General features: G+C 35.0%; 1 protein-coding gene across 1 annotated transcript; it reads left to right on the top strand.

Moving 5' to 3' along the window:
- The first annotated feature begins 1,215 nt into the window (after positions 1 to 1,215).
- Positions 1,216 to 2,984, top strand: LOC127942472 (T-lymphocyte activation antigen CD86-like). The gene is made up of 4 exons (XM_052538186.1): positions 1,216 to 1,226; positions 1,948 to 1,991; positions 2,070 to 2,402; positions 2,556 to 2,984. Exons 1-4 carry the CDS (start codon positions 1,216 to 1,218, stop codon positions 2,732 to 2,734), a joined length of 567 nt encoding a protein of 188 aa, XP_052394146.1. The 3' UTR covers positions 2,735 to 2,984.
- Positions 2,985 to 15,387: the final 12,403 nt, after the last annotated feature.

The following is a 15,387-nucleotide window of genomic DNA, read 5'->3' as shown; positions in this document are numbered from 1 at the left end:
GGAATTACAAAGCCCTACAAACATGCCACAGGAAAGTTCAAGTTCGTTTTATTTGAATAGCACATTTACAACAGCCACTAGGCTGACCAAAGTGCTTTACAGAAGAGAAAATAATAAAAGCATACACAGAAAGCAAACCAGACAAAAGTATGAAACAGCCCGTTTAAAAATGACCATATAACAGTAATCAGTACAAAGAAAACAAATAGGTTTTTGCCAAGGACTTAAAAACAGACAAATCTTAAACGAATATATGTTGGCACACAGTTATTTTGAAGCTTTAGGTTGTACATATGTTAATGCATATCAAATCCGATGTTTTCCATTGTTTTCTGTGTGGTTGTGACACAAAATTATCATGAACGCCCTGCTCAGATACACTGAGTTTCTTCTCTTCTCTTCCTGACTGTGAACAACACTAATTTCCACCCACTGGCCCCTAGAGTCTAGAACTGCATAACATTAAACTAAATTTCTCCTCAGCTCATGGTTATGGGTGTAACTGTAAGATCTGCATTATCGTCCTTCTCTTACAGACGATAAGCAGAAGTCAGGACACGACAGAGCAGTAAAGACTCAGTGATAGCAGGTGTACAAGACATCATTCAGAGAAATATTTCACTTGAGGATCCATATCAAGAACACATTTTTCCAGAGGAATCGATGAAAAGAAGATTCCCTCTCATCTTTATCTGAGGTTTGTAAGATTTTCTTTTTCTAGTTTGTGCTGGTTTGATGTTAGTCTGGTTTTAACTGGATCTGGCAACTGTCACGGTCTTTCTTGTGATTCTAGTTGACCAAGGAAGCCACTAGATTTCTCTTCAGCCATCTTTTATGTTTTTTTTTTTTTTTTTTTTTTTTTTTTTGAAGATAAGGTGTAGAAATTGCACAGCTTTCTTTTAAATTTGAGCCTATAGTTTTCATTGTATGGGTAAAGGTTAGTCAAAGCATGCACAATATATAGAGTATAATAAATAGGATTCAGTAGAAGGTCAAGAGTAAGAGATCAGACATTCGCTCTAGAGCAAATGACAAAAAAAAAGACAATTTATACAAACACATTGTGCGCATGTCTGATCATTCCACGTGACCTAATGTCATCGAGAAGCGCATGCTGACGCAGAATTTCTGCGCTAATTCTACAGTTTGTAGTGTATTACTATATTCCTGAAATATTTCAAATAATTCAACATAATTGAATAGTATCTAGGCATAATGATCATCAGGTACAGTGTGTTTATCAAACATCGTTTTGGCGAAGTGTTAGACCTCTATCTAGTTTGTTTCCAGTCTCCGTCAGTTCGTCTTTAGCCTGGTTTGTTTTGGTTCTACTTAAACTACTTCGTTTAAAACAGTTACTGATACATCTTTTATGCATTATTAATTAGTACATTAAACATGGATTGATTGATAAATGATTATTAGCCATTAGTATTTCATATTCAGTGTTGACATTTTACCATTTACTCCTAAACTGTAACATATTTAGAGATAAGTTTAGCTGGTGCAGGATGATGATGATGATGATGATGATGATGCAACAGCCAATACATTCTTATGAGAAATAAATGGAAGTATGTTTGGTAAATTGCCAGTTTTGGAAATGTATTTGATCAAGGACTAACAAATGACTGAATAACAGAGATGTTTAGGTTATACTGTATAAATATAAGTATTGTATAAAGACCAATATTTTATTAACAAACCAAGAATTAAAATGTAACTAATAACTCCATAATTTGTTACAATTATGACAATTATTGATTAAATTATAAAGACTTTCTTCCCCAGTTCTGATGAGTGTCTTGTCCCAGTGATTCCATTTTAACAAGTCACTTCAAAATAAAACAATATTTTCTGCTCATATGCATGATTTACTTGAGGTGAGGATACTGTCTGAGAAACTCAAAGGTAATTATTATTATTTTTTTTTTTCTGTTTCTGCAGTTGTTGCTTTCTCTGTGTATTTATCACAGTGGTGGTGAATAAAGGTAAGCACAAAACAACCTACATTTTAAGGATAAATTAATCCCACATTTTGTTCACAGTTAAAGTTTGTGTGATTTCAGTCTGTCCGCAGGTCACAGTCCAGGGGTTTATCGGTGGTTCTGTCGTCCTGCCGTGTTCTTCAACTAAACATGACCTTGAACTTCAAGACATTGCTGTGCACTGGAGACACAATGGCAGCAAAAAGGTTTATGATATAATTAGCGGTAAAGATTTAGTAGAGCAACAGGACCAACAGTACAAGAACAGAGCTGAAACCTTCCCTGAGGAGTATGAGAGAAGAAACTTCTCCATCAAACTCATCGATCTCACTCACGCTGATGAAGGACAGTTCATCTGCTTCATCACACACACATCTTATTCTAAACAGGAAACTGTACGGCTGTTCATTAACGGTGTGGAAAAATAATCTATTGAAGTTTTCATTAAAATACTCTGAATATTGCTGTATAGGGTAAAATGATGGATCTGATGTCTTTATAACAGTGTAATAACTATTTTTTTTAATTGTATTTTAAATTAACTTGTTTTTTTTTTTTTTTTTGCAGAATCAACAGTAGAAACTGGAAACCAATCCACTGAAGAAGAAAACCAAGTACCAGAAACACAGACAGACTGGATGAAGATATTATTAATCTGTGTTTGCATTGCTTTATCTGTAATAATTTTCCTGTCTATAGCATATTTCTTGATTCGCTGGAGAAGAAGAGCTCAAGCTCCCTTATAGAAGGACAAATCTCAAATTTAGGTCCTGTTGCACACTGCCTGCATCTACAGCATATGAGCAGCCCACGTTTTCTGGCCCCCATGTTAACAAATCAAAGTCACATTTCCTGATGCAGATTCATTCTTGTTGCTGAAAGAAACAGTGTGAGATTTTGAAACACTGAAAAATAAAGAAAACTGCAGTCAATCCTGTAAGTATTCTGCTGCTTTAATTCTACACAAGCAGTACTAAGGTGTGTTTGACAGAGTAATTTTTTATGCATTTCTTGATTGATAATATTATTACTGCACATCAGTTACAAATCTGATTCATTAATTCCTAGTTACAAATCAGTCAGTTTGAAGGGGTCAAATGATGCAATATCAATTTTTACTCATTCCAATTAGCACTCATCCTGGCACTACATAGCTACATTTCATCAGGGTTATGTTTTAAAGAGTGGAAAGGTCACCCTGAAATTTGCCTGCGGCCCCCACCGGATCCCCCAACATCATTGGGCTAGAGTACTGTCAAACTGACGATGCCTGTACGCCATTGGACCAGACAGCTGTAAATTTCTGCCTGATTTTTCATGCGAAGTGAGCATTTGTTGCACTCATCAGTGTCATTAGATCAATGGGCTGTGTCAGTGATTTGGCAAGACAAGGTTTTTATTATTATTTTTATTTGTAATTTTTTCATTTTTTTTTTTAGTTCAAATGCCAATTTTAAATATTGGTACAGTAAATAAAGTGCACAAAATCAGTATTTTGTCTAGGCAGTATTCATGGCAGTTGATGAATCATGTTGCGAGATTTGTCCAAAAGTTGTGCATTTTTGCCCCAATGAATAGTTAAAGGATCAGTGTGTCATGTAATATTCCCATATAAACTTTAACAGCAAATTAAAAATTATGGTATATTAAAATTAGCAAATTCACGAGATCAATACCTCCTTTATTAAACTGCTTTGTCCAGTTTAATCTAACAGCACTTAATGGTAACAGCATCATTCACATAGAGGGCAGAGCGTCACATTATTTAAAGAGGAAGTTCATGAGTAGCAAAGGATTAAGCTGCATTGATCACTGTTATGCCACTGATCAGGGTTTTATATGTAAAAGGTTTTATAGGATGGGCTGAAATAATAATTCAATAACTGACACTTTAAATAAATGTTTCAAGCAACAAAAACCAAAATAATTGAACAAAAATAAATAAATAATAATAAATAAATAAATAAATACAAAAGTAGCCACTGATAATATCCAAACATTTATCCAAATCCAAATGTAATAAAATGTGTGTATGTGCAAATGATGTGCGATCTCTTAGCTACTAGGGATTGTTATATAGGGCTGTGGAGATATCTAGTGGCAACACAATGATATTACAGCTAAGAAATTGGGCAAAATGTTTATCCTATCAGTCAATTTACAAATAATGCATTCAGATTTGTAGAACACACAATGTGCTGAAATTAGTGTTATTACTGTGACAATCAGTTTGAATGTGACAAGAAATTGCTGTATGAAAAAACAAATCTTGTATTTGAGTTTACAACACTGTTCCAGAACAGTTCAGCCCAAAAATTCAGATGTGTGAAGCACATTTTATGGAGGACTGTTTCCTGATCCTGGGAGAGAAGACTACAATGCTGACTGTTCTGACTCACAGTCTGGAAGTACGTTTTTTTTATATTTAAATAATTTGCCACTGATGATTCAAACGTGAGTTTTGAGCAGTGTAAAGTAGAGCTTGTTTGTCGTTTCTCTGATCACAAATGCAGATGTGATTATATGTTTACGTGGCGCGATGCAAAAGACAGTATGAGTCATTATAATCTGTAATTATGTTCCCAATGGATGCAACAAACGGATCATATGTTTTTGTCTTGCGCTGGTGTTCTGACTGGGACACGCATCACAGTATGTTAAGGAGTGTAACAAATACCGCTTGAGGTATTCAGCCAGTGCTGGACACTTGGCCAATCAGAGCACACCTCGCTTTTCAGACCCATGAGCTTTGTAAAAACATGACATGTTTCAGAAGGCTGGGCATAGAGGAGAAACAATAATCTACAGTATGTAGAAAGTCATGTGTTTTTATAACCTTAAACCACATGAACACATTTCATTACACCAAATACACAACATAATGTCCTTTTTATCAACATCATATGATCCCTTTAATTATTTCTGTTTACGTACAGTGTGCTCAAAGGTAAAACATAGTGCTCATGGTTGAGATTATTATACGACTCTGCAGAATGTTGACAAAAGAGTATAATATTTAGTTTATCTGCTGTACTACTGATGCATTGAGGAAATCTCTTTATTTGGACAGGGTTACTGCACATTCTTAAACACAACACATTTTCAGGAGTTTTCTTCTGAACATTAAATATTGTTTGCTTAACTAATAATTTCCTTAAGAAAGTTATTATTATTATTATTATTATTATTATTATTATTATTATTATTATTATTATTATTATGTATTACTTTGTTCCCTATAGTTATTCAAAGCCTTATTATGCTGCTTCCAACACCAACATGTCTTCAAAATAAAAATAATAAAAATTTTATTACCTTCAAAACACAACCAGATTTGATTTCAGATGACAGGTTGTTTTAGACATTTATGAAGTATTTAATTGTTTTTTCAGAAAAAAAATTGGCAGCTTGTTGTGGCTTGCTGCCAACATGATTGACTATTGTCAATTATTGATTATTCATACATTATACATCTAACAGACTTATTATCAGTTTTATTTGTTGTAGCTGTGTTGTTTACATCGTCCCACTCTCTGCCTGGAATGTTTTAACCCTTCATGTGTTAACTGTAACAGTAGCAGACTCACAAGTATGGTGATCAGGAGGAGACATGTTCACTTTACTTAGTTTTGTCACGTTCATGACATATTAACTTGTGGGAAAGTGATAAAGTGTCGTGGCCATGAGATAATTTTGTCAAGGTAACAGCATCCTTATGTTGTGGCCACGCAATGTGAAGTCATGGCCTAAAGATCTTATATAGACGGAACAACATCCATTTCTCCTGGCCATGAGTTTAATCCATAAACGAGCTTGCATGAATTATATATATTTGCTACACATGCACATTGTTACATCATAACAGTACACATATTTAAAACACATGGACTCACAAATGTATTTAAAAAGTGATTCGTCTGTCTTTTAGGTGCTCACAATTACATGCACAGAGACCCTGTGGGTTTCTCCACGAATACACAGTTAAATACACAGTGGCTTATGATCACTGATTTAAACATCATCTGAGATTTAAACATCATTAAAGTGTTGTTAAAACAAAGGACAACACAAAACTAAATATTGAGCATGAGCATCTGAATTCTAACACTGAACTGAAACCAAACCAGACAGGAGCCTCAAGATCCAGATATCACACTTCAAACACACACAACACACTGAGCAGAGTGAAGAGAAGATGTGGAGGTTCAACAAACACACACAACACACCACACGAGCAGAGTGAAGAGAAGATGTGGAGGTTCAACAAACACACACACAACACACCACACGAGCAGAGTGAAGAGAAGATGTGGAGGTTCATCAAACACACACAACACACCACACGAGCAGAGTGAAGAGAAGATGTGGAGGTTCATCAAACACACACAACACACCACACGAGCAGAGTGAAGAGAAGATGTGGAGGTTCATCAAACACACACAACACACCACACGAGCAGAGTGAAGAGAAGATGTGGAGGTTCATCAAACACACACAACACACCACACGAGCAGAGTGAAGAGAAGATGTGGAGGTTCAACAAACACACACACAACACCACACGAGCAGAGTGAAGAGAAGATGTGGAGGTTCAACAAACACACACACAACACACCACACGAGCAGAGTGAAGAGAAGATGTGGAGGTTCATCAAACACACACACAACACACCACACGAGCAGAGTGAAGAGAAGATGTGGAGGTTCAACAAACACACACACAACACCACACGAGCAGAGTGAAGAGAAGATGTGGAGGTTCAACAAACACACACAACACACCACACGAGCAGAGTGAAGAGAAGATGTGGAGGTTCAACAAACACACACACAACACACCACACGAGCAGAGTGAAGAGAAGATGTGGAGGTTCATCAAACACACACACAACACACCACACGAGCAGAGTGAAGAGAAGATGTGGAGGTTCAACAAACACACACACAACACACCACACGAGCAGAGTGAAGAGAAGATGTGGAGGTTCAACAAACACACACAACACACCACACGAGCAGAGTGAAGAGAAGATGTGGAGGTTCAACAAACACACACAACACACCACACGAGCAGAGTGAAGAGAAGATGTGGAGGTTCAACAAACACACACAACACACCACACGAGCAGAGTGAAGAGAAGATGTGGAGGTTCAACAAACACACACACAACACACCACACGAGCAGAGTGAAGAGAAGATGTGGAGGTTCAACAAACACACACAACACACCACACGAGCAGAGTGAAGAGAAGATGTGGAGGTTCAACAAACACACACAACACACCACACGAGCAAAGTGAAGAGAAGATGTGGAGGTTCATCAAACACACACAACACAACACACCACACGAGCAGAGTGAAGAGAAGATGTGGAGGTTCATCAAACACACACAACACACCACACGAGCAGCGTGAAGAGAAGATGTGGAGGTTCAACAAACACACACAACACACCACACGAGCAGAGTGAAGAGAAGATGTGGAGGTTCAACAAACACACACAACACACCACACGAGCAGAGTGAAGAGAAGATGTGGAGGTTCATCAAACACACACAACACAACACACCACACGAGCAGAGTGAAGAGAAGATGTGGAGGTTCATCAAACACACACACAACACAACACACCACACGAGCAGAGTGAAGAGAAGATGTGGAGGTTCAACAAACACACACACAACACACCACACGAGCAGAGTGAAGAGAAGATGTGGAGGTTCATCAAACACACACAACACACGACACGAGCAGAGTGAAGAGAAGATGTGGAGGTTCATCAAACACACACAACACACCACACGAGCAGAGTGAAGAGAAGATGTGGAGGTTCATCAAACACACACAACACACCACACGAGCAGAGTGAAGAGAAGATGTGGAGGTTCATCAAACACACACACAACACAACACACGAGCAGAGTGAAGAGAAGATGTGGAGGTTCAACAAACACACACACAACACACCACACGAGCAGAGTGAAGAGAAGATGTGGAGGTTCAACAAACACACACAACACACCACACGAGCAGAGTGAAGAGAAGATGTGGAGGTTCAACAAACACACACACAACACACCACACGAGCAGAGTGAAGAGAAGATGTGGAGGTTCAACAAACACACACACAACACACCACACGAGCAGAGTGAAGAGAAGATGTGGAGGTTCATCAATACTTTAGAACATTTGTGTTGTGATCTGAGAAATATACTAAGCTATTAGAAAAACTATCTAACATGATCAAATATGAAGAGTGCTGAACTTAAAGCAGTGATGATGGTGAGGTTTATAAGCTGTTGTGCTCAGAACAAATTTGATTTGACTTCCTCTGCTTGATGAAGGAAGAGCTTCTTTTGTCTTCCTGTCTCTGCTTTAGATTCATCTTCAGTGTTGTGTGGAAGAAAACACGACAACAAGATGAAGATCATTCAGCTTCAGTTCTGTGAGTTTTTACATGATAGCAGTATATTTACATGCTTTCTAACTTTATTACAATTATAAATAGTTTTAGGTCATGCATCACAGGGGGTTTACATGAGTAATGTTTTATTTTATTTATTTATTTATCTTACAGATGTATTAATCTGTTGTCAAGCAACAGTTTCAGATCTACTGACTGATCCTGGATCAAATGTGATCATAAACTGTGATCTTGATGAAAATGAGGTTTATTGGATTTTACTGAAAACAGCAGATCCTCCAACACTGATTCTACGAACATTTCCGACACCAATACCACCTTTTTACTATAATAATACATTCAGAAACAAATATTCAGTGCAGTTTAAACATCGTCTGGTTATTAATAATGTGACTGCTGATGAATTAGGAGTTTATTACTGTATGAACACACGGACTCCTCCAAAACTCAGCAACAGCACCAGAATATACTTCACCGGTGAGTTCATTTATTCATTCAGTGATCAAGACACTGATGAACACTACTTACATACATAGATGCATTTTCTGATTAAATCTTTTAATATTTATGAAAGCACAGTTCTGTTCGTTATGTAATCATATCAGTATTTTCAGTGTTACAAATCTGCAACCATTGCACTTACAGTACAGTAACAGTGACAGACTGTGAACATTTTCTTTACAGAACCGTTTCATCAAACTGAGTGTCACAATCATACAGTTCTGCAGATTATTGATCAGAATCAGACACAGTGGCAGATTATTATCATCATATCTGCTCTGATGAATGGACTTCTGATCATTGTGGTGATTGGTGAGTTATTTTCAGCCATCTGTAAAAATATCACTATGATGCTTTCTCCGTATGCTAAAGTGAATAAAACATGTAAATATTCATTATTTAAGCTTTTGACTTCTTTTTTTTTTTAGAAACTTTTTAAAACACAGAATCTAATAAACTGCTCCAATTCTAGGTTTATTGAAATGTTCTGCAGAACAATCCCGACTCGAAGCTGATCAGCATCAGACACAAGATACAGAACAACATCAGGAGCATTTACACTTCAAAACATGTGAATCCAGCCTCATTACTAAAATTCATTTCTGTCTCGATAATTATTGAGGATTCTTGCTGATCTGTAAATTAGTGTTTCATAACTCTTCATTTTGATTCATATTTGATCAAATGCAGCTGAATATATTGCTCTTTCAGGATTTCATGTGGATCTTTATAAGATAATATTAGCTCCAACCAAATCAACAGCACCTACCTCAATGATGAAACTTATTTCTTCTGCTTTTAAAGAATAGTTGGAAGTCATGATATTAATGTCTATTAGTTTCTTGAACTAAAAGCTATAATTTTATATTTTTCTTCTTGTAAAAGCCTTTGTATTTTAGTGGGTCTCATAAGTCTATGATCATATTTTGCCCTTCCTGCTTCAGATATAATTTGTGTTCAGGAAATTGATGTTTCCTAGTTGGTCTCTTTGTCATTTGGAAGACTTTGTTTTGGAATCGCTGTATTCATCTTTATCTGCTGAAAAGTGGTCGACATGGACATTTCTTTTTCTACCACTTTGACCTTGAAAGAAAAGTACAAATTAATTATATATATATTTTTTAGGCCTGACTGGTTGAGTTTCTCATGCTGTTGGAACAAGAAGAGGCTAGATGTTATATATAAAGAACTGTTTAATATTTTGTTAGTTTATGATTTGTTTAATATTCAGTTAATTGAGAATAATATAATAAAGTCTGAGAGTGTGAAATGTCATGGCTTGTCATGTGTGTATATATTCTTTGCCTGTGTTTTAATAAAATGAAAGTGTGAAGAGTCTGTCTGCTCGGAATTTTAAATATGTGTTCAAATAGAAATTAAAATAGAAATCTGAAAAATCCCAAAAATGAATGACAGAATATCTATTATAAAACCATATTACACTTAATCATGTAAACAGCATTTTTCTTCAATACCAAAACAATTTCAACATCAGTTTAAATAATGTCACACTGTTGATTAATTAGGACTTTATGACTGTATGAACACAAACAAACAATAAGCACCATTTCCATATTCATCACATCAAAATAAAAAATAAAAATTACAAATTAAAATGGCCAGGCATGAATCACACCTTGAATATGAATGTGCTACTTTTTTGATGTCATAATCTTTAAATATTCATAAACAAAACTGTTGTTTTCTTTTTTTCTCAACTAAACTGAAGTGCTAAACCCAAACCAGAAACATGTTCCACTGGCTTTGACACTTGACAACCAACTCTCACCTTTGTCTACAGTGGAGGTTTAACTGTGAAACAAGTGCAGTGTTTTTCTCTACCTTTATGTTTAAGTTCTCACAGTCGTCTTAACCTCAAATGAAAGAGCAACATTGCAGTTTGAATGCTTTCAGTGTTTTACCACATTTAGCACATTAAGTTCATATTTTTGGCTGGTCTAGCCTGAAAAAATAAACTTTTTATTAAGCATAAGAAACAACAGACATCAGATCTCCCTGATGATTTTAAATATGACATTTAATCATAAGCTTGGTAAACAGAATTGTATGCTTCCCCATTTAAAGAGATAGGAGCTCTACTTGCATGAGTGGGATAGTCGCCCGAGAGACATTTGAAAGATGGCCGCCGAGTGAGATGGCTTGCTTTAAGGGCACTTGTCTTGGCTGTGTTGTCCGTGGGAGTTTGATTCTGCAGCTTCACCTCACGATCACTATTGCACAGACTCTGGCTCCAAATGACATCATCAGCAACTCAGGGACACCTTAAGATAAGCAGAGACCCCCGGGCTACAGCCTTGTAGGCCCCACTACACCACATCATTTTAATAATTTGTTGAATTTAATTTTAGTAACACATTATAATAACTTCAATTGATAAGTCATTAACAAACATTAATATACAACAAATAATATACAGATTATTTCTTAAGATGTGTAAATAGAGGTCTACACAACAAACAAAAACGAACAAATGAAGAACTGAAAGTTTGCTGACATTTGTAATCAATTCAGTTTACTTGAAATAATCATATTTTAATAATTAAGTAATGTTTACTTAGTTCATTAGCTAACACTAATAACAATATTATCTCATATTTCTATTGCTCTATTTAATGATCTGTTGAGCAATATAATGCCTGATAATGATTTATAAATGAAAGTTATTATAAAGTGTTACTTCATTTTTTTCCAGTGGGTTCCAGTCATTTTCTTGCCTTTTTTCCTCCTTATGAACATCAACTTTTGGTACATGATAAAAGCTCCTTGTGGTTTCTCAGTTTGATCAATTTAAGCAACCACAAGTGACACGAATCATTTGCATTTTGGGATTGTGATAGTGTTTATATGAAGAAAATCACTCCATCTGCATTTCGCACCACAGCAACGCAGTGATGTCAGTGATGTGCAAACAAGTTATACAAAAGACAACAAGATCAGCGCTTAAAAAGAGCAGAGCATCATAACTTCTATAGAATGCTGTTTTCTCTGCTGTAAACTCCCAAATATACAAATAATTATTCATCAAATATAATTTACCTGCAGCCAGTAGTCCTCTCCCCAGTGTGTGCCCCTGCGCTTCAGCCCGCTGACGCCCGTGTGTTAATGTGCCCCTGCTAATACTCTAGTGAAAGTTAGTCGACATGTAGTTTCAATTTATGAAGTAAATTTATATATAGTTAGAAGGATATATTAAGTAGAGTATAAAAATAAAGTGTAACCCAGTGTTTTATTTTAGAATGGAGGTTCATGATTTGTAAAAAAGAAGGAACTTGAAAATCAGGGTTAAAGCAATGAGTGCATTTTGAACACAGATTTTTATGCTCTCAGTAACTGATTTTTGTTAAATTTTTGTCGCACATGTTCAATGAAGTACTGAAGCAATTTGTTATTGAGGTCGTGGATTATTGTGCGTTAAAAAAAATACCTGTGTACAATGCGGTCAAAGACTTCCTCTTCTTCATTTCTTTCTTTCTTCTTCGCTCATGTAGCGTGGAGGGAACCAGATTTTATATTGAAGTGATCAAGACAACATGAAGATCATACAGCTTCAGCTCCGTAAGTTACATACTATAAATATTTTAACATACATTCACCAACTTTGCAAATGTTATTATTAACTTTATAATAAATTGTTTAATTTTCCACACAGTGGTATCAATCTGCTGTAAAGCTGCAGTTTCAGATCTACTGACTGATCTGGGATCAAATGTGATCATAAACTGTGATCTTGATGAAAATGAGGTTTATTGGATTTTACTGAAAACAGCAGATCCTCCGACACTGATTCTACGAACATTATACAACATACAACATACGACACCAAAAACACCTTTTTACTTCAATAAATCATTCAGAAACAAATATTCAGTGCAGTTTAAACATGGTCTGGTTATTAATAATGTGACTGCTGATGAATTAGGAGTTTATTACTGTATGAACACAGAAACACCTCCAAAACTCAGTAACAGCACCAGAATATACTTCACCGGTGAGTTCATTTACTCCTGTAGTAATAAAACATCCTGATTATCAGTGTAATTATTTATATTTGGTATTTATTAATACAGTTTTATTAAAACACATAAAGATGAATAAGATATAGATATTTACTTCAGTTCTCCAAATCTGCATCATTGTCACTGATCTCCAGTAAAAGACTGACAGTAACAGACTGGAAACTTTCATTACAGAAACTCAACTGACTGAGTGTCACAATCACACAGTTCTGGAGTTTATTGATCAGAATCAAACACAATCACAGATTATTATCATCATATCTGCTCTGATGAATGGACTTCTGCTCATTCTGCTGATCGGTGAGTTATTCTTAAATCAAATTAGTAAATTAAATAAACAATAGTGGTGTTATTTGAAAATATCAATATGATGCTCTTCTGCAGTACGGAGGTGGAAATATTTTGTATTACTTAGTCTTTTGATTGTTATTTTGGCATGCATCTCTCTCCATATATATATTGTTAAACCTTAAAAATAATGAATCTGAATTCTGTTTGATTCTTAGTTTTTGCTGTTGGAAAAACAGAACGGATGGAAAAACATGATGTTGATCTGAAGACAAAAGTTATGTATCAGCCTCAAGGTCCAAAACTATTACAAGTACAATAAGGTAAAAACGAAGCAATTCCAATAGGGTCCTCGCACTGCGGTGTTCGGGCCCTAAATATGTTATAATATTAAAATCATTACTAAATTATTTAGGAATACTAATGGTTTTTATTTCTGTAAGTTCAACAAACAATAGTAGACTTTTGTTCAGTTTAATTTTGGTTTAACTGCGGCTGAAATGCTAACTGTTTTCCTCATTACTCTTTCAGGACACCGCGGTGGACTTTACTATAAAAAATAGTCATCAAGCCAACAGCATCTGTGTGTGATTATATAACATGTTCTTATATGATGTGAATTATCCTGAAAAATAAATAGTTATATATATATATATATATATCATTTAGAACATTTCTGTATAGACATAAAACTTGCATACAAATGACTATTCAGTAAATTTTACTAAATATTGATTATTTGAATGAAATTGTATATTTCCACAATTACCAGCCAGTGCAAATAAACAGCTGAGGAGTTTACACAGATACACATTAAGCATCATTGTTGGATTCATTGTATAGGCCTAAACATTTTTTAAGTTATCATGTCTGATGTAAAGTTTTTGATCTGATTCATTTGCAAATAGCCTTTAAAATAGTTTTGTATGTAACAATAAATTAACTGAAAAGAGGTCAAAGACTTCTAGACGTTATTCTTATTAATGGTTAATTCTCAATGTTATAGTTTTAATGATGATATTTGTTAAAATGGTAAAATATTATTTTGTGGGAAAGCAATTTTTTGTAAGGATTTTTTTTTTTTTTTTTGTAACTTTAATTAGTTTTTGCTCTATATAATGCTGTTTTTTTCTGTATGTAAGTTTGTGTTCAGAAAAAAAGAAAAGAAAAGAAGAAGAAAAACATTGTTACAGATTTCATACATATTCAGGGCTCAATGGTAAAATTTCTACTGGTTCAGTCGGGCCATGGTTACAATTTTTTACTCTCCCTGCCAACATTTTCACTGGCCTTTGCACTAAATAAACAAATAAATAAATAAAATTGTTGTTTTCACCCATGTTGTCTTGCATTTTATTATACACTATAAGTTGATATGACACCATAATTTTACAATACTCGATTCCAGTTTCGATGCCACAGGAAAAATAATAGCCTAACAAATATAAAGTTAAAAAAAATATTAAAGTGAATATTCAGTAAAAAAAAAAAGGTCAGTTAAAAAAATAAGAACGCATATACAAATTATAAGCAATAGCACAAACAATTCAATATAACAAAGTTACAAATTAAACAATGTTTTAAGTTAAAGTTTTCAGGTTTGTAGGTGTTGAATAAAATTACTGATAAACTCAACTGAAGTGCTAAACCAAAACCATGAATGTGTGTCACTGGTTTATCACTTGATCGTCTGACAGCCAACGACAAACAGCGTCTGTCACCTTTGTCTCGAATTGAGGTTTTTAAAACCTTTATACTTTTATGTATCTCACTTTCTTTATGTCAAATAGAAACAGCAGCATTGCAGTATAACAACTACCGACTTCATGACATGATGTGTATTGTTTATATACAGTTGCTTCTCAATGAAATAGTCGTAAAAAAGTTAATTAATTTCAGTAATTCAACTTAAATTGTGAAACTTGTGTATTAAATGAATTCAGTGCACACAGACTGAAGACTAAACATTTTTAGTGAATTGTTGGCCTTCTGGAAAGTATGTTCATTTACTGTAAATGTACTCAATACTTGGTAGGGCTCCTTTTGCTTTAATTACTGCCTCAATTCAGCGTGGCATGGAGGTGATCAGTTTGTGGCACTGCTGAGGTGGTCTGGAAGCCCAGGTTTCTTTGACAGTGGCCTTCAGC

This window comes from Carassius gibelio, chromosome A22, assembly GCF_023724105.1.
Source record: "Carassius gibelio isolate Cgi1373 ecotype wild population from Czech Republic chromosome A22, carGib1.2-hapl.c, whole genome shotgun sequence".
In the NCBI taxonomy this organism is placed as follows: domain Eukaryota; kingdom Metazoa; phylum Chordata; class Actinopteri; order Cypriniformes; family Cyprinidae; genus Carassius; species Carassius gibelio.
Note: the sequence above shows the minus strand (reverse complement) of the source record. Positions and strands in the feature narration are given on the sequence as shown.

What these genes read in the sequence shown, in the direction of transcription:
- LOC127942472 (XM_052538186.1), top strand. An exon ending in CACAGTGGTGGTGAATAAAG is followed by an intron (nt 1,992 to 2,069) that starts GTAAGCACAAAA and finishes GTGTGATTTCAG; the next exon opens with TCTGTCCGCAGGTCACAGTC. An exon ending in TGTACGGCTGTTCATTAACG is followed by an intron (nt 2,403 to 2,555) that starts GTGTGGAAAAAT and finishes TTTTTTTTGCAG; the next exon opens with AATCAACAGTAGAAACTGGA.